At 41.3% G+C, this 22,952-nt stretch overlaps 1 protein-coding gene across 1 annotated transcript in view; it reads left to right on the top strand.

Moving 5' to 3' along the window:
* Positions 1-17,740, top strand: part of cox19 (cytochrome c oxidase assembly factor COX19) — a 64,017-nt gene extending 46,277 nt beyond the window's left edge. The window contains exons 2-3 of the mRNA XM_067369641.1: positions 16,626-16,737; positions 16,829-17,740. Coding sequence (XP_067225742.1) covers positions 16,626-16,737; positions 16,829-16,925 — 209 coding nt within the window. The 3' untranslated portion in view covers positions 16,926-17,740. The remainder of the gene's footprint in view (positions 1-16,625; positions 16,738-16,828) is intronic.
* The last annotated feature ends 5,212 nt before the right edge of the window (positions 17,741-22,952 follow it).

Below are 22,952 nucleotides of genomic sequence, written 5' to 3'. Positions count from 1 at the left end.
AGGAAGTGTATCACTTTTTGAAATGCTTTGAGATCACCCTCTTATTTTTACCTGATTTGCTTCAAACTTCATCAGTGTAAAGTCAATACACAGCAGATGTAGACCTATGACAGGATTTTTGATATTTGAAATATTGTTGCCATGGCAACAGGTCAAACTGTAATAATATTCTTGAATGTTTTTGAGGCTCTTAACATGCTTCAAATTGCATGAAACTCGACACACACATCAATATTGTCAACCAGTAGACATGGACAAAGCCATAGAAATGGGCGTGGTGGAGGGGCTCAGTAGCACCACCTTTTGACAAAAGTGGGGGGGGTTAGTTTTTCCTACAGTTACCAAACTCGGTACACCTATTGTTCATATCAAGCCGGACAATTTTCTAATTTACATTCATTAGCTCCGACCAACAGGAAGTCGGCTATTTTGGTTTGAATGTAAATTTTTTGAAAAAACAGGCTATGAATTTTATACTACTACTCCTACAGGGTTCATCCAATTTACACCAAGCTTTTTTTAACTTGTTGCTAACACATTGAAGTTGTTTAATTGCAAACGGATTTTGATTATCTCAAATGGTTTGGCCGTGGCGAGGCAACGAATTAATAGCAAGAAAAGGGAAACAAAGTGTTATAACTTCTGCATACATTAATTAATTTTGATGAATATTCGGCTGTGTCTTCGTTCTACAAGGCTGATCACATAGATGTGACTATTGTGAGTCAAAGTTATAGCGCCACCAACTGGCAGCAGGAAATGTGTTACTTTCAGCATGCTTTGAGATCACCATCTTATGTTTACCCTATTTGCTTCAAACTTCATTTAAATAATGTCAAAACATGTCAGATGTAGGCCTTTGAAAAGAATTGTGATATCTCAAACACAGTTGCCTTGGCAACACATCAAACTTTTATATTGGTTTTGAATGCTTTTGAGACTCTTAGCATGCTTCAAATTGTTTGAAACTCCACACACACATCAGGATTGTTAGCCAGTAGACATGGGCAAAGCCTTCGAAACGGGCAGGGAGGAGGGGCTCTATAGCGCTACCTTGTAGTGCAGTAAATGTGGAGTGAATTTGACAGTCCTTTTATGCTTAACTGTTTTAAATGCCCATTGCCTGCCATGCACAGTTGCCCTGAAGCCACAGGGGTGGCGGTGCCACCGGGCTTTGGCCCGTCATCGCTGCTCGCAGCTATATTTATTTTATTTTTTTTCTAAGTTTTGGGGGTTTTTGGGGCCCTTAACATGCTCAAAAACTCTTGAAATTTTGCACACGGGTCAGAACCCGCGGCCATGACAGCCGTACAGAGGCTGGTACCCGGGCGTGGCAGGGGGGCTCGACAGCGCCCCCTTGAATTGCGTCTGAAAACTTGGTCCATATATGAAACACGCTTGCACATATAAGTCTAAAACTCGGTACACATATAGACCTCATCGGGCCGAACAACTTTCGTGCTCTAAGTTATACGTCACCTCAACAGGAATTCAGCTATTATGGGTTGTTTGAAAAACGCATGCTCTGGAATTTGATATACTCCTCCTAGGAGATTATTCTGATCACCACCAAACTCGGTCAGCATGAAGTCAAGACATCGATGATGAAAAATTGCCAGCAGATTTTTGATATCTCGAACGGTTTGGCCGTGGCGACGCAACAAATTTATGGCGAGAAAAGGGAAACAGGAAGTGTTATAACTTCTGCATACATTGATTGATCTTTATGAAACTTCACGAGTGTGTTGGTTGTAGTAGTCTGATCACATGGACGTGACTATTGTGAGTCAAAGTTATAGCGCCACCAACTGGCAGCAGGAAGTGTATCACTTTTTGAAATGCTTTGAGATCACCCTCTTATTTTTATCCAATTTGCTTCAAACTTCACCAGAATAATGTCAAGACATGGTGAATGTAGACCTTTGAAAGGGAATAGTGATATCACAAACACTGTTGCCATGGCAACGCATAAAACTTTAATATTAGTTTTGGAAGCTTTTGAGACTCTTAAGATGCTTCAAATTGCATGAAACTCAATGCACACATCAGAGATATCAACCAGCAGACATGGGCAAAACCGTAGAAATGGGCAGGGAGCAGGGCCCTGGGGGGTGTCTGTGTGTGGGTCTATGTCTGTGTCACACTAATATATATATATATATTTTTCTCTCTCTGTGTATGCATATGTGTGCTTTACAGTCTTATTTTTCTAAATATTGAGTTATTTATTTTTAACAATTACAATGAGAATTTTTGAATTATTTATTTACTGATATAATTCAAATTTACTAAAAACCTGTTTCAGTAAAATTTCACATGATTATGAAAGTGGCTGTTTAAAATAAACTTGCATAAGTGAGCAGAAAATTCAAGATATGAACCTGAGACTGACATTAAAATTGTCTTTGCAGGTTCTGTGATTTGGCTCTATTTATTATTTTTCCATTTTATTTTTTATATTATACCACACATATTAAAATTAAATGAATGCATGCTTTTGGTGCATAAGATTGGTGCACAAACAACAGCTCATGGAGGTCAAAAAACACATGAATAGAAGAGTGAGGATTATACAATATCAGCAATCACAGACATTCACATTATGGCTGGATTAGTTATTTCAGAGCATTGTGGAGTTTGCACAAATAACAGTATATAATTTGGTCTCGAATTTTTAAAGGGGTTGTCTGAAGCCGACTTCAGACTGCATGATTTTCAAACTAGTCTGGTCACTGTCCTTTTCACGCTGCATTACTTTCGCTTTCGATTCAGTTGCTGTTGTGTTCAAAATGCATGATGGATCAGCGACAGAAGGTTTCACACTGCATGAATTTAGAATAGGAAGAATCGCCGACACATCTGTCTGGCACTCAAACTACGTTTCACAACCAAACACACGGGAGATGTGACAAGGAAACAACACAATATCACGTATGCAAGACCGGAGTTCTCAAGTGAGACTGGGTTTATTATTAAAAACGGTAAGCTTGCAATACGAATGGGCTCTGTGCTGATTTGCAGCGAAAACAAGAGAAAAAAAAAGAAGAATATGGAGGAGGAAATGGTTGGAGAGACTGTGACAGAGCACTCGCATAACAGAGCACTGATTTGCCTGTGATTTCGGGCATTTGTCTGCGATTTCACACAACCTGTCTGCGAGCTAAAATCGGGGCTAAAATCATGCAGCCTGAACTCGCAATGAGAAAAAACCCAGACATTTCAGATTATGATGATATTCTGCACTCATTTGAAATAGACTTATAACATTCTGTGACATGAAAGTCATCTCAATTTAAACGATCTCATGAATGTGGCTTTTGTGGTTTGTCATCATAGAAGCATCAGCCGCTGCAGTAAATGTGGTTTGAAATTGACAGTCCTTTTATGTTTAATTGTTTTAAATGCACATTGCCCGCTGTGCACAGCTGACCTGAAGCAACCGGGGTGGCGGTGCCACCGGGCTTTGGCCCGTCATCGCTGCTCGCAGCTATATTTATTATTATTCTTCCGACTATTCGGGCATTTTTGGGGCCCTTACCATGCTCGAAAACTCATGAAACTTTGCACATACATTGGAACCCGCGGCCATCAGGGCCGGGCAGAAGCTGGTACCCGGGCGTGGCAGAAGGGCTCGACAGCGCCCGCTTGAACAGGGTCCGAAATTTTGGTCTATATATCAAACACGCTTGCACATATAAGTATAAAACTCAGTACACATATAGACATCATCGGGCCAAACAACTTTCGTACTCTAAGTTATACGTCACCTCAACAGGAAGTAAGCTATTACGGGTTGTTTGAAAAACACATGCTCTGGTATATGATATACTCCTCCTAGGCGATTAATCCGATCACCACCAAACTCGGTCAGCATGAAGTCAAGACATTGATGATGAAAAATTGCCAGCGGATTTTTAATATCTCGAATGGTTTGGCCATGGCGAGGCAACGAATTTATGGCGAGAAAAGGGAAACAGGAAGTGTGTTATAACTTCTGCATACATTGATTGATGTTTATGAAACTTCAGCGGTGTGTTCGTTATAGGAGTCTGATCACATGGATGTGACTATTGTGAGTCAAAGTTATAGTGCCACCAACTGGCAGCAAGAAGTGTCACTTTCAAAATGCATTGAGTTCACTCTGTCATGTTTGCCTGATTTGCTTCAAACTTCATCAGTGTGTAATGGTGCCCATTAGCTGAGGCTGATTCTTGCATATGATTGAATACATGAATGATGTTTGTTTTGTTTTTCATTTATTTTTTTTTCATGTATTTTGTATGTATGTCACGTCATGTTTACTCTGTGTATTTGATATGGGAACAAAGTTTTATAGTAGGATGCGGAAGAAAAGTGTGACGCGGAACTAGCATGTTGATTGTTGTTACGACTCGGGTATATATAGGGAGAACACCAAGTTAGAAAAAGGCCGCGGTTCCGTTCATGCGGTGACTTTGGACTGGCGTTCACCTTTTCGTGGGACACTTCGTCGAAGCTCAGAAGGATGGGCCCTGTTTTGAACTTTGGACTGAGTCAACGCTAATGCCACGAGTGAGCTGCTCTATCGATAGTACTGGTGCGGTAAGCATTGGGGGTTTAAATGTGTGAACCGCTGTGTTCGGCTTATGCTTGTGAGTCCTAATGACAAAAAAATGAATGCATCGGACGGAGCACGCGTCATTATGCTGGCGTGTAAGCGGTTGGAGCTGAAATGTCTGAACCGCTGTGTTCTGCTTATGTGTGTCACGAGCTCAAATGGCTTCACAAGACGTGTTTGAAACAGAAGAGATTTTTTTTTTTTTTAAACGGACTTTGAGGAACGAATTGAAGGACTTTGTGGACAATGACGGAGTTGAATGCTTTTTCACTGGTTATGTGTTTGTAACTTGTGTGGGTTTTTTTAAGGTATATGATGGTGTATGATGTAAAGATATGTTTGTCTGAAAGATTAGAAACAAGGTCAATACATGCACTGTAAGCAAGACATGATGTATGTTGTGGTTTTTGATTTATATTGAGCTTTATTGTTGTTGTTTTTTTGTTTGTTTGTTTGTTTGTTTTTGTTTTTTTTGTTTGTGTTCTGGTCATTTTGTTTTAGTTTGGTTCAACAAATGTTTTTATGCAAACGCAATCAGATTCCAGCCTATGCCCCTTGAAGCGTGCTGTGAAATCCCTTATAATATTTGAAGAGATATAAGTGGGTCTTTACAAGTGTAATGTCAATACACAGCAGATGTAGACCTGTGATAGGATTCTTGATATTTTAAATATTGTTGCCATGGCAACACATCAAACTTTAATAATATTCTTGAGTCTTTGAGGCTCTTAACATCCTTCAAATTGCATGAAACTCAATACACACATCAATATTGTCAACCAGTAGACATGGACAAAGCCATAGAAATGGGCGTGGTGGAGGGGCTCAGTAGCGCCACATTTTGACAAAAGTGGGCGGGGGGTAGTTTAACCTACAGTCACCAAACTCGGTACACATATTGTTCTTATTAAGTGGGACAACTTTCTGATTTACAGTCATTAGCTCTGACCAACAAGAAGTCAGATATTTTGGCTTGAATGTGGATTTTTCACACACACACATAGACGTAAGACTCTCTCTCTGTCCAACCTCTCTACCCCCTCCCTCCTCCTCACACCAGTGTGTGTGTGTGTGTGTGTGTGTACTTGTTTTTGTGAAATATCAGGACATAAATGTGTATAATGACATGGGTATGACATGGGTATTACAAAAAAAGGTGAAATATGAGGACATTCAGCATGTCCCCACTTTTCAAAAGGCTTATAAATCACACAGAATGAGTTTTTGTGAGAAAGTAAAAGTGTGCACAGTTTCCTGTGATGGTTAGGTTTAGGGTTAGGGGTAGTGTAGGGGGATAGTAAATACGGTTTGTACAGTATAAAAACCATTATGTCTATGGAATGTCCCCACATTTCACAAAAACAAACATGTGTGTGTGTGTGTGTGTGTGTGTGTGTGAGTGAGAGAGAGTTTTACACCCTTGATCAGTTATGTAACCCTTTTATTGCAGACTCACTGTGGTTCAGAATTTAATGCCAACTCTAATCAGACACACCTGAAGCTAATCAGGCCAGTTTATTTGTAGGCCACTGACAACATAGTAATACATTATTAGTTTGATAATTAGGCTAATTCAAATATAAAATCATACTGCAAAAGATAACTTCACACTCATTTGAAATTGAACTATGACACTATATCACTATTGGTACCGGACTAGTTTTCTAAATGTTCGAGTTACAATTATTATTTTTACAATTAAAATTATTACTATTATTATTATTATTATTATTATTTTTTTTTTTTTATTATTTTTTTTTTTTTTATTGTGACATGAGTTTTAATGATACATGATAACATGCATACATAAACATTCAAAATAAATAAAGAGGCTAAATCAGCAATAATAAACATAGGAATAATACCAATTATAAATAATAATATTGATGACTAGGTTAATCAAAGTTTAACAATCAAAGAGATTTCTCATACATATTTCAGTCATCACCATTTACATACTCCTATGACAGAGACTGATACATGTCATTTGAAAAACACAAAAGAACACCAAAGAACCCAGACCATTCTTTGTAAATACTTAAGCCCACCTCCAGAAGGAGGAACTCAGCACTCCAGAGTGACCTAATTGACACACAAGACTATTTTTCTCAAATCCAAAGGCAAGTGATCTATAAATGGAGACCATAAATTCTGAAAGCTCTTTACGTCACCCCTATACACAGCAATCAGTCTCTCATGGGGCAAAACGGCAAATATCTCTCTATACCACTGAGTGACAGACGGGGGCGTGTCATTAATCCATCTGATAAGGATGCATTTCCTTGCTACAAGTAGTAGTTTATCTAGCAGTTTGTAACCTAATGCATCCAATCTCAGTGTTGTTGCCTGTCTTTTGGATGGGAGCCCCAAGAGAAATAGACCAGGGTCCTTTTTCAATTTTATCTGAAGAATGGTGCCAATTTCGCAAGCAATGAAGCTCCAGAATCTAGAGATGCACTCACATTTCCAAAAACAATGAAAGTATGTCCCTAACTCCGTATGGCACTTAACACATAGAGCAGATATAGTATTATTAATCTTATTCATTATTACAGGTGTTACATGTAATCTATGCAGTATTTTATATTGGGTCTCTCTGAGCCGGTTGCATGTAAAAGTAGACCTCACACATTTAATGGCCTCCAGCCAGTCATCATCTATATACTCATTGCACAGGTCTTCCCCCCATTTGCGAGCCACTGTACTCAAAGGTCCAGTGGTATGAGAGTATATAAAAGAATAAAACCTAGATATAAAATGAGAGACATTAGTTGTATTGACTAGGAAACTCTCCAAATTACTAAATGTAGGTGAATCCAGCACAGGTCTTTGCTTTGAGAAAATATAATGACGAATTTGTAAATAACCAAAGTGGTGTTGCTTTGGAAGATCAAACTTCTGTTGTAACTGCTTAAAGGACATTAAGGAGCCATCCTGAAACAGATCTCCCAGTACACGAATCCCCTTCATATGCCAAGTTTTAAAAATAGGTGAGTCTAAGCCAGGGGCAAAATCCTGATTCAAGTGAATTGGACTCATCATAAACAGAATTTCACCTCTCCCGAAAAACCTTGAAATCTGTCGCCAAACTTTAACAGAATTGTAAAGTATTAGATTTTTCCTCACTATATCAACATGCTTATTGGGGCAAGCAAACAGGCTCTAAACAGAAAATGGTGAACAAGCCCAGGAGTCTACACTGAGACCCAGATCACAGTAAGATCTGTACCACTCCCAAACAAGTCTGGCATGGCAAGCCCAGTTATAATATAAAATATTTGGCATAGCTAAACCCCCCAGTTCTACTAGCATCTGTAAAGATTTCATCTTTTGTCTAGGCTTCTTGCCATTCCATGCAAATCTGGAGAAGGCACTTTCCAGTTCTGCTGAGACTTTTCTGCTTAACCATATAGGCAATATCTGAAGAGGGTACAATAATCGAGGAAGAATGTTCATCTTGATTAAACTTATTCTACCGAGCAGCGAAAGAGGAAGAGCTTGCCAGCGGTTTAAGTCTTTTTTAACTGTGTGAATAATTGGGGCACAATTAAGTTTCCATAATTTATTTAGGTCAGTTGAAACATTAATCCCAAGGTAAACAAATCCAGATTTAGACCATTTAAAGTGTCAGTATTAAAATTGCCTAATGGTAAGGCTTCCGATTTAATAAAGTTAATTTTGTACCCTGAGATTAAACTAAACTCACCAAATAAAGACAACATTGTTGGTATAGATAATTTGGGTGATGATAAAAACAACAGAATATCATCTGCGTACAATGCTATTTTGTGCTCTACTCCCATCATTGAAATACCCCTTATACCTTTATGCTGTCTGATGGCCTCTGCTAGGGGCTCCAAAGCCAGTGCAAACAAAAGTGGACTTAGAGGGCAACCCTGCCTGGTGCCCCTGGCAAGTTGGAAGGGATCTGACCGCAAGCCGTTAGTAATAACACAGGACGCAGGGGAATGGTATATAGTTCGAATCCATTTCAAAAAGTCACCATCAATACCAAATCTCTGTAAAGCCAGAAACAGATACCCCCATTCCACCCTGTCAAAAGCTTTCTCTGCATCCAGAGATACAGAGATAGCCTCGCAATGCGTTTGGTTGGTATACTGTATTACATTCAAGAGTCTCCTAATATTTGTAATGGAGAAACGCTTCTGAATAAAGCCAGTCTGATCAGGGTTAATAAGGTTGGGGATAACTATCTCAAGTCTTCTGGCTAGCAACTTAGAGAGTATCTTAGCATCAACTCCAATTAAACTAATGGGTCTATAAGAGCTACATATATCAGGTGGTTTATCCTTTTTAAGAATTAGCGAAATATTTGCCAAATTTAAAGTGGGTGGAAGCTGACCATTTTTCAAAGAATCTGTAAACATCTCCGTAAGTGATACTGCTATATCTTTTCCCATTTTTTTATAAAATTCTGGGCAAAATCCATCTGGCCCAGGGGCCTTTCCTCCCCTCAGAGAGTTTATAGTGTTAAGAACTTCCTCTTCTGTAATTGGCTTACATATATCCACTCGTTCCTCCAGTGTGAGAGAGGGGAGCTTAATATTATTAAGGAAATGGTTTGTCTTTTCCTCTGTGGAGTGACATTCTGTTGAGTAAAGATTTTGATAAAATTTTCATAATTTTATTAATGTACCTGTTTTCGAACTTATTAGCTCCAGAATTATCCTTTAAAGATGAAATTACATTGGTCTCTGCCCTCCCCCTTGCCAATCGTGCCAGAAGACAGCCTGGTTTATTCTCTGATTCATAGAGTCTTTGTTTGGCAAAGAAGATAGATGATTCTGCCTTCTTAGTTAATAACTGATCTAAAGCAGAACGGGCTGCATCAAGCTGCTGGGATAAGCCTCTGGAGGGTGACACTTTGAAATCTCTCTCCAAAATCAGAATATTTTTCTCGAGCTCTATTATATTTCTCATAGCCTCTTTCTTTTTAGCTGAAGTATAAGATATAATTACACCTCTTAGGTAGGCTTTTGCTGACTCCCAGAAAATGGATGAACTTACTTCGGGAGATTTATTAATGTCAGAAAAATATTTCCACTGCTGTTTCAGATATTGCATGAATTTAGGACAGCTCAATAATGAAGGATTAAGTCGCCACTGTCTACTATACGGATCTCTATATGGGGGGTGAACTATTATTGTAATGGGAGAGTGGTCCGACAAAGTCCTACTTCCAATGGAACAATCCCTCGTTCTGTCCAATATCCCTTGCGATGACAAGAATAAATCAATGCGCGAAAATGTTTTGTGAGGCTGAGAGAAAAAAGCATAATCTTTCCCACTCCTATGAACTGATTTCCAAACGTCAAACAGTTCCAGATCCTTGCAAAATTCTGAAAGCCTAAGACTCTTCCTCAGTTTGGTACCTCTTGGAGGAGACTGGTCTATGGATGGGTCGAGTACGCAGTTAAAATCCCCTCCCAAGAGTATGAGATTGCATGACAATGAAGAAATGTCAGCAAGTAATTTGGGAAAAAATTGAGGCTCATATGCTGTGGGGGCATAAATGCAGCCGATCAGCACATGTTCCCCATATAAAAAACCAGAGAGAAGTATATAGCGACCTTCATTATCTGTAATCGATTTTTCTAATTTAAAGGAGAGGTTTTTATGAAGAAGAATCGCAACACCCCTGCTGTTGGACTTATATGAGGAAAAGAAAACCTGGCCAACCCAGTTTCTACGCAGTTTTATGTGCTCTACGTCAGAAAGATGGGTTTCTTGAAGCAATGCAATCTGACATTTCTCCTTCTGAAAAAAAGAGAATTTTTTGCCTTTTGACAACATGATTAATGCCTTTCACATTAAGGCTTATTAATTTAAGATCACTCATAGACAAATTTCACTGTAAAATTGAAATGGTCTTGATAAAAAAAAACAAATCCAATAATAAAAAATCTCTGGAGTGTTAACACAGAATGAAGAATGGCCAAAATAATGAACAAAACAACCAACAAAACAAATCCCCCCTACCCCGTAATCAAAAAGTATTACGAACCAAGCTTGATAAACACTTCCCTCCCTCCCCACCAAACTCGAAAACAAAATTATGGAGGACGCGAAAAAAAGCAGCCACATTGCACCGAAAGACTGAGTTAAGCTCTGTCTAGCGCCCCCGCTCCCACCACGCGTAAGATTGCGTAACAGTAACCAACTTTATGTGCCCATCACACATCACCAAGAGTTACGTGTGTCTAAACACCACACTGTCACTGGACAATAGAAAATAATAAATACAATCTTTAAATGTATCGCGATATATATAAAACATGAATAAACTATAAACATTTTACTGAGATAGGAATAAACAGCTGCTCATCATTACTCAACACCACACTGTTGCTGGGCAGTAGAAAATAAGAGAAAAAGTCTTTAGATGTCCCGTGGATAAGCGCCACATGGTGCTGGACAGTAGAAAAGAAAGAAAAGACTTCAAGTGCCTCACGAATAAAAAACCGCACTGGTGCTGGAGAGTAGAAAAAAAAATAAAAAAATATAAAGTCTTCAAGTGTCTCACGAATAATAAAAAAAAAAAAAAAAAAAAAAAGAAAAACCCGCACTGGTGCTAGAGCGTAGAAAAATAAGTGTTCCGTGAGAAATTACTTTACCTGCCTTTCCAAGTATTTACCAACTATGATAATGAGGCGCAGCGCTCATCCCAGCAATTCGTATAGGGTTACCCTCTGGGGTTGCCTGATATTAGTCCAATCCGTTCAGATACGCCTGGGCATCTTGTGCAGAATTGAAGGAGTGGTCAGACCCATTAAGATTGAAACAGAGGTTTGCAGGGTAGCGCATCACAAAACGGACACCTCTCTGAATGAGTTGACCACAGACGTCATTGTAAGCCCGTCTCGCGTCTCTGACCTTGACTGACAGGTCTTGCGTGATAAAAACATCACTGCCCTCATATGTGAGACGGTCCTTCTTCTTTGCAGCGGCCAGGATTGTACTTCGGTCCGAGTAGTTGTGGAGCTTAATCAGCACGGGGCGTGCGCGGTTGGGTTTAAGCGGGCCAAGTGTTCTATGTGCTCGGTCAATTTTAACCATGCCATGTTTCGTTTCAATCTCTAACAGCTTGGGTAACCAGGTTTGAAAAAACTTAACAGGTTGGTGACCCTCCGCGCCTTCCTTCAGACCGATGATACGAATGTTGTCCCGCCGGCTTCGATTTTCGGCGTCCTCCGCTCGTTCTGAAAGGGACTGTACAGTTTTTTCCAACGCCGCTATCTTGTTGTGAAGTTCCGCCACTTTATCCTCTGTCTGGGAAACACGGCTTTCCGCCTCCGTGATACGCTTCGTGTTATCCTCTAATCGGGTTGCAATTGAGTCCGTCGTCGACTCAAAACGGGCGAATTTCTCATCCAGGAAGGCGCTTAAATTCTCAGTTACGGCCTGTGCTACATTGGACTGTTCAGCCGAGGAGCCACCATCTTTGTTACCCTGGTTAGCAGGCGGTTGGCCTTTTGCTGTCGCGCGGCCCCTTCTTGTTTCTTGTTGGGAAGTCGCGGTACCTGTCCCTGACATGTTTACGAGTTGGATGATGAGAATTAAAGTAAAACAGCCACACAGTTGTAGCGAATTAACTCAAAGGGGAAATATTAATAATTATTCATAACTCATTATGATTATTAATTATGATGAATTATGAATATGCAAATCCGTTAATCAGATTAACTGGACATAGCTACATTAAAATTAATATTACAATCAGTTAACCTGTTCGCCCAGTGAACGCTCAGTGTTGATTGTTTATTAATTCTAAGAAATGTTAATTTCCAAGTTATGGAAAAATAATATTTCTTATTGTACTGTACTACTCAGAGCAGGTAGTCCGAATCTATCACTTAAGCGGCAATTCATTAGCAGACGGAGTCAGAACCAAACATGTCCTGTGCACAATCTTTATTAACTAACTCACAAACACATAACTAAACTAACAAACACGTAACATAACATACACAAAGGGTCTCACACACACATACACAAGTCAGAATGAGTAATGATAGAGTTGAACCGGAAGAGATGCTGTTACTAGAGCTACATGAAATGTCAAAGGCAATCTGGAAAGGAATCATCAGTTTTCTCAGCAATAGCAACGGTACATCTTACAAATTAATACTAAATTGCTATTTAGTGTTAAAATGTACGATACTTGCAAGGTGCCCTTAGGCTGAGGAGCATCGGCTCTGCCATCTGAGGAGAGGTCTTGAGGATTCAGCCCGGAGTTTTTATCAGTCTTTTCCATGTTGGATGAGGAGCACATGGCTTGTTTGTAGGCCGAGGCCTACAGGCCTTGCAGGCCTCGCCTAGGCCGGCCGCAAGGACAGTCCGTTCGGTTGTTCAGGAGCAAGGAGAAAGAGAGGGAGTGGCACTATCCACTGACTTTTAACCTCTGGTCAAAGCCAACCTCTTAGGAATGATGTGGGCCAATCAGGATGTTGTATTTCCGGGTGACATACACCTCCCCTTGTTGGGGCTTTTATGACCGATTAAGATTAAACTGGCTGAGATTTGAAGGACTATTACAAGATCCTTGTAATACTTATGTGTTGCGCAGGTATGGACATGCCGCATACACAAACATTCAAATCTTCCCGCTGGGAACCCGTAGACACTAAACATGGCATGATTGAAGTTACCTTGCATGTCATACTACTTAAAAATCATAAAACATGTAAATACAATGAGTACAATACAACAACAGTAATAATGGATACCATTTCATGAGAAGGGTTCATTTATAGCACAGTCTGTCTATACATTAATGCCATAGAGTCTGTGTTCTGTGTGGAAAATGCAGGGAAGATGCAGATTTTCTGTGTCTATACTCTGTTCTCCATGCAGCAACCACATTCCTCAGCGCAATAAACTTGTAACTGAAAACTTCCCGGGGGATGGGGACAGACTCCAGAGTGAGCTTAAACTATTGGTTAACTAACCAATAATTGTGTCTGATTTGCCTCAGTCATTACACAGTTTAATGTGAAAATAAGAAAATAACGCGATGGTCGCGGGAGCTCAGCGAAGACGTGCCACTTAGTACGAGAGCATCACGTGACCCCCACAATTAAAATTATTTTTAAAATAAATTATTTATTGATATAATTCAAATTATTAAAATAAAATCAAGTAAATTTCCCAAGATTATAAAAGTAGCTGTTTAAAATAAACTTGCATAAGTGAGCAGAAAAATCTAGACATGTACCTAACTATTACCTGAGACTGACATTAAAATTGTCTTTGCAGGTTCTGTGATTTGGCTCTATTTATTTATTTATTTTATGTTATTTTTTTCATCTTATACCACACATATTGAAAACTGATGAAAGCATGCTTTTGGTGCATACGATTGGTGCACAAACAACAGCTCAGGGAGGTCAAAAAACACATAAAGAGAAGTTTTAGGATTAAACAACATCAGCAATCACAGACATTCACATTAAGGCTGGATTAGATTCTCAGAGCACTGTGGAGTTTGCACAAATAATAGTATATAATTTAGGCTGCGACCCCTTTAAATGCTTTTGCTCCCCGCCCACGGAGCTCGCACTTGCCTTTAACAGCATAAACAAAGTTCACAGCTGATATAACCCTCAAAATGGATTTTTACAAAGTGTTCGTCATGCAACATGTCTAATTGTGTAAGTATGGTATTTATTTGGATGTTTACATTTGATTCTGAATGATTTGATAGTGCTCCGTGGCTAAAGCTAACATTACACACTGTTGGAGAGATTTATAAAGAATGAAGTTGTGTTTATGAATTATACAGACTGCAAGTGTTTAAAAAATGAAAATAACGACTCTGTGAATACAGTAAGAAATTATGGTAACTTTAACCACATTTAACAGTACATTAGCAACATGCTAATGAAACATTTAGAAAAACAATTTACAAATATCACTATAAATATCATGATATCATGGATCATGTCAGTTATTATTGCTCCATCTGCCATTTTTCGCTGTTGTCCTTGCTTGCTTACCTAGTCTGATGATTCAGTTGTGCACATCCAGACGTCCTGCCCTTGTCTAATGCTTGAACATGAGCTGATATATGCCAATATTGGGGGCGTACACCCTGACTGTTATGTAACAGTCGGTGTTATGTTGAGATTCGCCTGTTCTTTGGAGGTATTTTAAACAAATGAGATTATATAAGAAGGGGGAAACAACAGTGTTTGAGACTCACTATGTCATTTCCATGTACTGAACTCTTGTTATTTAACTATGCCAAGGTAAATTCAATTTTTAATTCTAGGGCACCTTTAATATTAATTTTGGATGCTTTTGAGCCTCTTAGCATGCTTCAAATTGTATGAAACTTGACACACACATCAGGATTGTAATCCAGTAGACATGGACAAAGCTTTAGAAACGGGCAGGGAGGAGGGGCTCTATTGTGCCACCTTGTAGTGCAGTAAATGTGGAGTGAATTTGACATAGTGCTTTGATGTTTAACCATTTTGAATGCCTATTGCCCGCTGTGCACAGTTGCCCTGAAGCCACCGGAGTGGCGGTGTCACCGTGCTTGGGCCCGCCATCGCTGCTCACAGCTATATTATCCCTTAAAACTCATCTTTGATCACCAAAATGACATATTTAAAAAATAAATAAATAAAGTGAAAAAAATTTCTTCATGCCTTAAAATAGCTTGAATGTAACTCTACACCCTTGCCTCATTTAATATACACGGATCAATGAATATGCAAATTAGCCCCGTCTCCACTCGTTCACACCAGCTCGGAGAGTCTACTGTTGCTATAGTGATGAGCAATTTGTTGTTTGTGTTGTGGATATTTAAGAAAAAAAGCTCGCTTCACTCCTATGCGCTCGCACACTTGGTATAGCCCTTGTGTCGGCTCTGTCATTAATTAATATGAATTAATATAATTAGCGTTTTGCTTGACTACGTTATCAAACAGCTAATAATGTGTTGCTAATGTTACACACACCATTCCTGTTCTTCATGTCAGTCAGACAGCTGCCTTCTAACAATCAGTATCCTTACAAACACTTTGAACAACTCAGAACATCAGATGAGAAAGGCATATAGTTCATCATAACATCATAATAGACTCGCTATATTGCTAAATCTACACAATTTTTCATATCAACAGAATATATACTGGGATAACCTCAAGACTTTCCTGCAGTGAATACTGACCGAGGTTGACACTTTTTCACTGGCATAACTCTTGCACAGAGTTTGCACGTTGCTTCTTGTGTGATATCCATTGGCTCCCCTTCTTGTTTTAAAACTGAAAGATTTCCAGTATTATGATGAAGGGATAAAGCTACGCCACTGCCTGTTGGCATACATCTTTGCAAATAAAATGTTTGGGTGAACTAAGCATTTAAATGCTAAATACAATGTACTACACCTTAATTTTTTTCATGTGATGTTATGTCAAGATGTAGGATCAGCAGATATTAAACGGGTTCTTGCATTTTTAATCCCATAGCTTAAAGGGTTAGTTCACCCAAAAATGAAAATTGTCACTAATTAACTTACGCTTGTTACTGCTGTTGTTGTTTTTTTTTTTTTAATTAATACTAATGCAATATACAACACAAGCGTTGTTAATTATGTTAATTATGTTTGGGGGGGGGGGGGCACTCGCGGAATTAAGGTAATTACAACATCGCATGAACACAGCTCAAATGTTTCTACTTAACAGTCAGCGTAAATCATCTGCAATGCTTTTAGTTTATAACTCTGTTCATGTTTGTAGTTCTAATCAAATCCTCGTTCAATGTGCAGTGGATTGTGGGCAATATTAGCCTTTAGAGTGTGCATGGATCTGCACTTCAAATTCTAACTGGAAGACCATCCAGGTATCTTTTAAATACTCATTTTAACATTCTGTGATTTGGGACACTAATACTAGAAGACAGATAGTATGTAAATTGGGACGCAGCATAATACTTAGAATTCATATTTATTATTTTCACAATAATACTATTATGAAAATAATACTATATTTTGTCTACATAGGTGAATGTAAATCATTCAAAGAGATGTATATGCGATGCCTCAGAGACAACCATTTTGACAACTCATGCTGTCGGATAGAGTCAAAGGAGTATCTGGAGTGTAGGATGGACAGGTGAGTTTTTCCTGACATGATTTAACCTGAAGTTGGAAAAATAAGGTCAAATACATTAGAAACTAATCGTAAACATTTATTTACTTCACAGACAGTTAATGGCAAAGGAACCCCTTGAAAAACTTGGCTTTAAGGACTTGAAGGGGGATCAGACTGATGAAAATGAAACAAAATATACTTTGGGCTGATGTTCATGTTCTGTTGTTCAGTTTTATTTTATCTTTCTCCATATCACCTGGTGTAATATGCTATATGCTTTGTGCAGATTAACAAACGTGTAAAAATTCAGGGTGTGTATGTGTTTAATCATCATCATTGCTACTGGTCAGACTTTGGAGATTTGGTTTTGTAGAATGATCTGTTAAATAAGTTTTAATCATTTGAAGTTTTACTGGAGCTTTAAATATTTCTCTGGAATAAAGAGTGAGCTTAGTTTTCATCACTGCTATGAACGGCCTTTATCATATAAAATAGATCTTATGTAAATAATAGACTTTCATTGAGATCTTGTCAACTTTGCATTTAAAAGCATTCACTTTTTATTTGGCTCAAATAAATGCACTCTGAACAACACAAATGAAATGTAGCACAAATATTTACAGCACAAAAATATAATGTTGTGAATATATGAAGTTTGATATAAGGGTCAATGACATAATGTGCATATTATTGTGTCCAAGTGCATTATTTCCTTTAAAATAATTTGATAATTTCATAACATGTATCACTTTATTCTATAAAACCTATTTAGTTTGAATTAATTTTCAGTATATTCAAATAATAAATATTATTTTATGTTTTGGTATCTTAAATCCCCAAAATGTCAGGTGGTGCAACCATCCATGCAAATGAACAAACTAAGAAAAGTATTTAACACCATGTTTTAATGATAAGAAATTCAAAATAAAATACAATGCCATCATTTTATGTTTGAAACCTTTCATCTACAACTATCAGTAGTTCCCATTCAGTCGGTCACGTTCGACGTACGTCGGACAGACCGACGAATAGGAATCTCGCCAGAGAGGCCAATCTACTTCGAGTGTAACTAAACGAGCCAATGCACATTGGCATGCAATCATCTGCATCAGCTGCTCACCTCGCAGCGCGGGTATATAATGAGCAGCAGGTGCGTTGCATCTTCAGCTTTTCGCTTCGGAGCCGAACTACTGAGCAAACACGGTGGTTTCTACGAGCGAGTGTTTGAAGAACGGACTTCAACGAGCCAGCTCTCTCTCTGACTGCTCTTCTCGTCCGGTGCAGGAGGAACAGCACAGCAGCGGGGCCGATTTTTTCTTCTTTGCTTTGTGTTTTGCCTTTTTTATTTGAGCAAATAAGCTGTGTATCAGCGTGAAGGCCGTTTTCACGGCTGGTGACGGTGCGCTTAAGAGCGCTAAAAAGCTGTTCTCACAGCCGGTAAGAGCAGCGTCTGCAAAGAGAGTGCACACGACAGGCTGCACATTCCCTGTCTGTGCTGCAGCGGCTATTCCCCTGCGTGCTTCAGCACCTAAAAGAGTCAGTCCTTGAAAGAGCTTACACGAGTAGTTCGCGTCTTTTTAAAGATGTCGTTCTACTTGTGTGCTGCTGGATGCGGTCGTTACCTGGCGCCTCGGGATGGTCACCAACGCTGTATCGCGTGCTTGGGCTTAAGGCACGCTGAGGCGGCGTTTGTGGACGAGTCATGTACCCATTGTGGGAAGATGACCGTCGCGGAGTTGTGGTCTAGACTCCAGTTCCTTTAAAGGGGCGGAGTCCCGGTGCCGTTGCCTCGTTCCAATCCTCCTCAGAGGGTTGCTTCGGGCAGCGGCACTGGTTACCTGAGGATCACGGTGAGCGCGCTTCCTTCGGGGAACCAACCCCCTAGGAACCCTCATCCCTCCTGCACTCCGCAGCCAGTAGAGCTGCCGGGGGAGCGCGGTGGACCACCCCAGAGGTGTGTACCATCCGTATCCTTCGGAGCTCCCCAGGAAGACCGGATGTCGATCGCTGCATCGAGTTGCTGGCAGTACGCCTTGCTCTGAGCCGCCTCAAAGGCCTGCTACGGGGCAAGCATGTACTGGTCCGTACGGACAACACTGCGACCGTTGCGTACATCAACCATCAAGGTGGTCTACGCTCCCGTCGCATGTCGCAACTCGCCCGCCATCTCCTCCTGTGGAGTCGGAAGTTTCTGAGGTCGCTTCGCGCCATTCATGTCCCCGGTGTGCTCAACCATGTGGCCGACGAGCTATCACGAGCTGCGCTGCCAGGAGAATGGCGACTCCACCCCCAGGTGGTTCAGCTGATCTGGAGAGAGTTCGGAGAGGCTCAGATAGACCTGTTTGCCTCACCAGAAACCTCCCACTGCCAGTTGTTTTACTCTCTGACCGGGGGAACACTCGGGACAGACGCACTGGCACACAGCTGGCCCCGGGGCCTGCGCAAATATGCGTTTCCCCCAGTGAGCCTACTTGCACAGACTCTGTGCAAAGTCAGGGAGGACGAGGAGCAGGTCTTGCTGATTGCGCCTTACTGGCCCAACCGGACCTGGTTCCCAGAACTCTCACTCCTCGCGACAGCCCCTCCCTGGCCCATTCCTCTGAGGAAGGACCTTCTTTCTCAGAGACGGGGCACTCTTTGGCACCCGCGTCCAGACCTCTGGAAACTCCATGTCTGGTCCCTGGACGGGACGCGGAGGTTCTAGGTGACTTACCCCCCGAGGTACTTAACACCATCACTTCGGCTCACGCACTGTCTACGAGACGTGCTTACGCCTCGAAGTGTAACCTGTTCGTCGAGTGGTGCTCTTCTCGCCGGGAAGACCCCCGAAGATGCTCGATCGGTGTCGTGCTTTCCTTCTTGCAGCAAGGGTTGGAGCGTAGGCTGTCCCCCTCCACCCTCAAAGTCCATTCTGCTGCTATCTCCGCTTACCACGACCACATGGTCAGCACGACCTGGTCGTCAGGTTCCTTAGGGGGGCGAGACGGTTAAATCCTCCTCGTCCCCTCTCCATACCCTCTTGGGACCTTACTCTGGCGCTCAGAGCACTTCAGATTGCTCCCTTTGAGCCTTTGCTGTCAGCAGACTTAAAGATTCTGTCTATGAAGACTTTGCTGCTGGTGGCATTGGCCTCCGTCAAGAGGGTAGGGGACCTGTAGTCATTTTCGGTCGACGAATCGTGCCTAGAGTTCGGGCCGGGTGATAGCCATGTGGTACTAAGACCCCGGCCTGGCTATGTGCCCAAGGTTCCTACCACTCCCTTCAGAGACCAGGTAGTGAGCCTGCAAGCGCTGCCCTCAGAGGAGGCAGACCCAGCCCTGGCTTTGCTCTGTCCAGTTCGCGCCTTGCGACTGTACATAGACAGAACTCGAAGCTTCAGGACCTCAGACCAGCTCTTTGTCTGTTACGGAGGCCAGCAGAAGGGAAAGGCTGTCTCCAAGCAGAGGATGGCCCACTGGATAGTGGATGCCATCGCCCTGGCTTACCAAGCTCAGGGCGTGCCCTGCCCGCTCAGGTTGCATGCTCACTCCACGAGAGGTGTGGCATCCTCCTGGGCGCTGGCTCGTGGCGCCTCGCTAACAGACATTTGTAGAGCTGCGGGCTGGGCGACACCTAACACGTTCGCTAGATACTATAGCCTTCGAGTCGAGCCGGTCTCCTCCCGTGTTCTCGCCTCAGGTCAGAGGCACGGAGAGGCCCCAGCTTAGTGTCGGCTTGCTGCACTACATGCGCGTTCTATTCTCCAGAGAGTCCCTACGGGCAGACCCTGTTGAGTCCTCCGGTTACCCTTCGGCAGCCGACGTGGCGGAGCGTCTGGCGCCAGGCCTATACTCAGTTGTATCCTTGAGAACCGGATTTAGGCTGGGTTCCATATGTGTGACCCTACGGGGATCCCATATGGCTTTTTCCACGGCTGCTCTTAAACGAAGCCCGTGTCTTTCCCTCTGGGAGAACCCATCTCTATCGAGTTGGAGTCACCCCAGTTCCTTCCATATGTAGCACAGCCCTACAGGGTTAGTCCATATGTACTTCTCCACATAACTCCTTCGGGGAAGGATGTGGCTTCCGCAGCGTTCCTTCAAACGAAGGTTACGCTTTCCCAGCGTTATCCAATAGTCTCACTGAATGGGTTTTGGAACAACAGTGATCGACCCTCTCTGTGTGTTAGCCCTGTCCCACCGTCCACAGGCAAGGGGGTTCAGGTGGCTTACAACAGAGCGCTGGAGGAGGGCAGCTCCTGTGGCGCTTTGGTAGGGATTCCTATTCGTCGGTCTGTCCGACGTACGTTGAACGTGACCGACTGAATGGGAACTTCTCGGTTACAAAGGTCACCCTCGTTCCCTGAAGGAGGGAACGAAGACGTACGTCCCGTCGCCACAGTTGTTGTCCTGCTGTGCTGCCGCCTGCTTGGTTCGGCTCCTCAGCGAAAACCTGAAGATGCAACGCACCTGCTGCTCATTATATACCCGCGCTGCGAGGTGAGCAGCTGATGCAGATGATTGCATGCCAATGTGCATTGGCTCGTTTAGTTACACTCGAAGTAGATTGGCCTCTCTGGCGAGATTCCTATTCGTCGGTCTGTCCGACGTACGTCTCCGTTCCCTCCTTCAGGGAACGAGGGTTACCTTTGTAACCGAGACGTTTTAAAGCTGTTGAAATAATTGGAAAAACTTTTGCATATTCTCATATGTCAGGGTGGCACAGCTGCAAACATGGGTCTTTTATTATGAATTGACAAGGTAAAAACAGTAAGTATGATAATGCAGCATCCAGAGGACCCCAACTGATTGGGCGAAGGCCCTATTGTTTTCCTTAGTATTATTAGAATTATTAGAATTATATAGTTATTAATAATTATTATAATTATTACAATCGAGAGAAGCAGGGCTTGGGCCCGACATCTGCTTCTCTCGATTGATTTTAAATAATCGACACTATATTGGCCCGCTCTATGAAAATGAACATAATTTGGAAATATTGGAAGTAATATTAGGAATTTCGCTGTTTTATCTTTTGAAGTTTCTAAAGGTTTTACCAGTTTTCATAATGTTGATCAGCTAGAAATGATTTTTTTCATAATGTTGATCAGCTAGAAATTATTTTTCTTTGCTTTACGAATTTGCCGGGCAATTTGAATCTGGTTTGTCTTATTGCAAACGAATTGTGTTGCTTTAAAATCTAATGTGAATACATATTACAAAGCGCTCACCAAAACCATGTTTTGATTTACCATCTAACAAAGTTATCATAGTTGGTTATATTTAAGTCTTTGTGCCACCTACAGGCCTTTTGGGTGAAGTGTAGGTTGGTAAAGAACTTGCAAAATAGCCATAGTTACATTACCCTTTTGATAGAATAAACATGATTAATAATCGTGATTATAATTTTGAGGAAACTGTGGCACTGGCTGTCGTGTTGATGTTGTCTTCACAATGGATGATCTAGTTGACTCGATCTCTGCTGATACAGGGCTGCGTTGTGGTCGTGTCAAGGCACCGGTCCTCGGTCTCATCTGGAAATGGCCCCGAATCCGGTTGACTACGGTAAACCGGGGGAAAAACAGAAAGACTAATATTAGTGTAGATGCCATTCTTTTTCTGATGTAACGAGTACATCTGGTGTTATAGGAAGTGTTCTCGGTTCCGGCTGAACTAATTTATGCAGCCTAATAATCCTTTAACGGATTTGAAAATATAAATATATAATGTGTTATGTGTATGCCAGGTTAAAGAGATGCGTTTTTAGTCTAGATTTAAACTGACAGAGTGTGTCTGCATCCCGAACCATGCTAGGAAGGTTGTCCCACAGTTTAGCTGCCAAATAGGAGAAGGATCTACCACCTGCGGTTGATTTCGATATTCTAGGTATTATCAGCTGGCCTGAATTCTGAGATCGCAATAAACGTGAAGGACTATAATGCATTAAGAGCTCGATTAGGTACTGGGGGGCTAAACCATTTAGTGCTTTGTAATTAATTAACAAGATTTTAAAATCTATAAAATCGGTGTTTAACAGGAAGCCAATGCAGTGACGACAGAACTGGGCTAATATGGTCATACTTCCTAGTTCTAGTAAGGACTCTGCTGCTGCATTTTGTACGAGCTGTAGTTTATTTATCAAGCGGGAGTGAACAACCACCCAGTAGAGCATTACAGTAATATAACCTTGAGGTCATGAACGCATGAACTAACTGTTCTGCATTCTTCATTGAGAGCATATGTCGTAGTTTAAATATA

The sequence above is a fragment of the Chanodichthys erythropterus genome, chromosome 19, assembly GCF_024489055.1.
Source record: "Chanodichthys erythropterus isolate Z2021 chromosome 19, ASM2448905v1, whole genome shotgun sequence".
NCBI classification, from domain to species: domain Eukaryota; kingdom Metazoa; phylum Chordata; class Actinopteri; order Cypriniformes; family Xenocyprididae; genus Chanodichthys; species Chanodichthys erythropterus.
The sequence above is the reverse complement of the archived record's forward strand: the minus strand, read 5'-3'. Positions and strand labels throughout refer to the sequence as shown.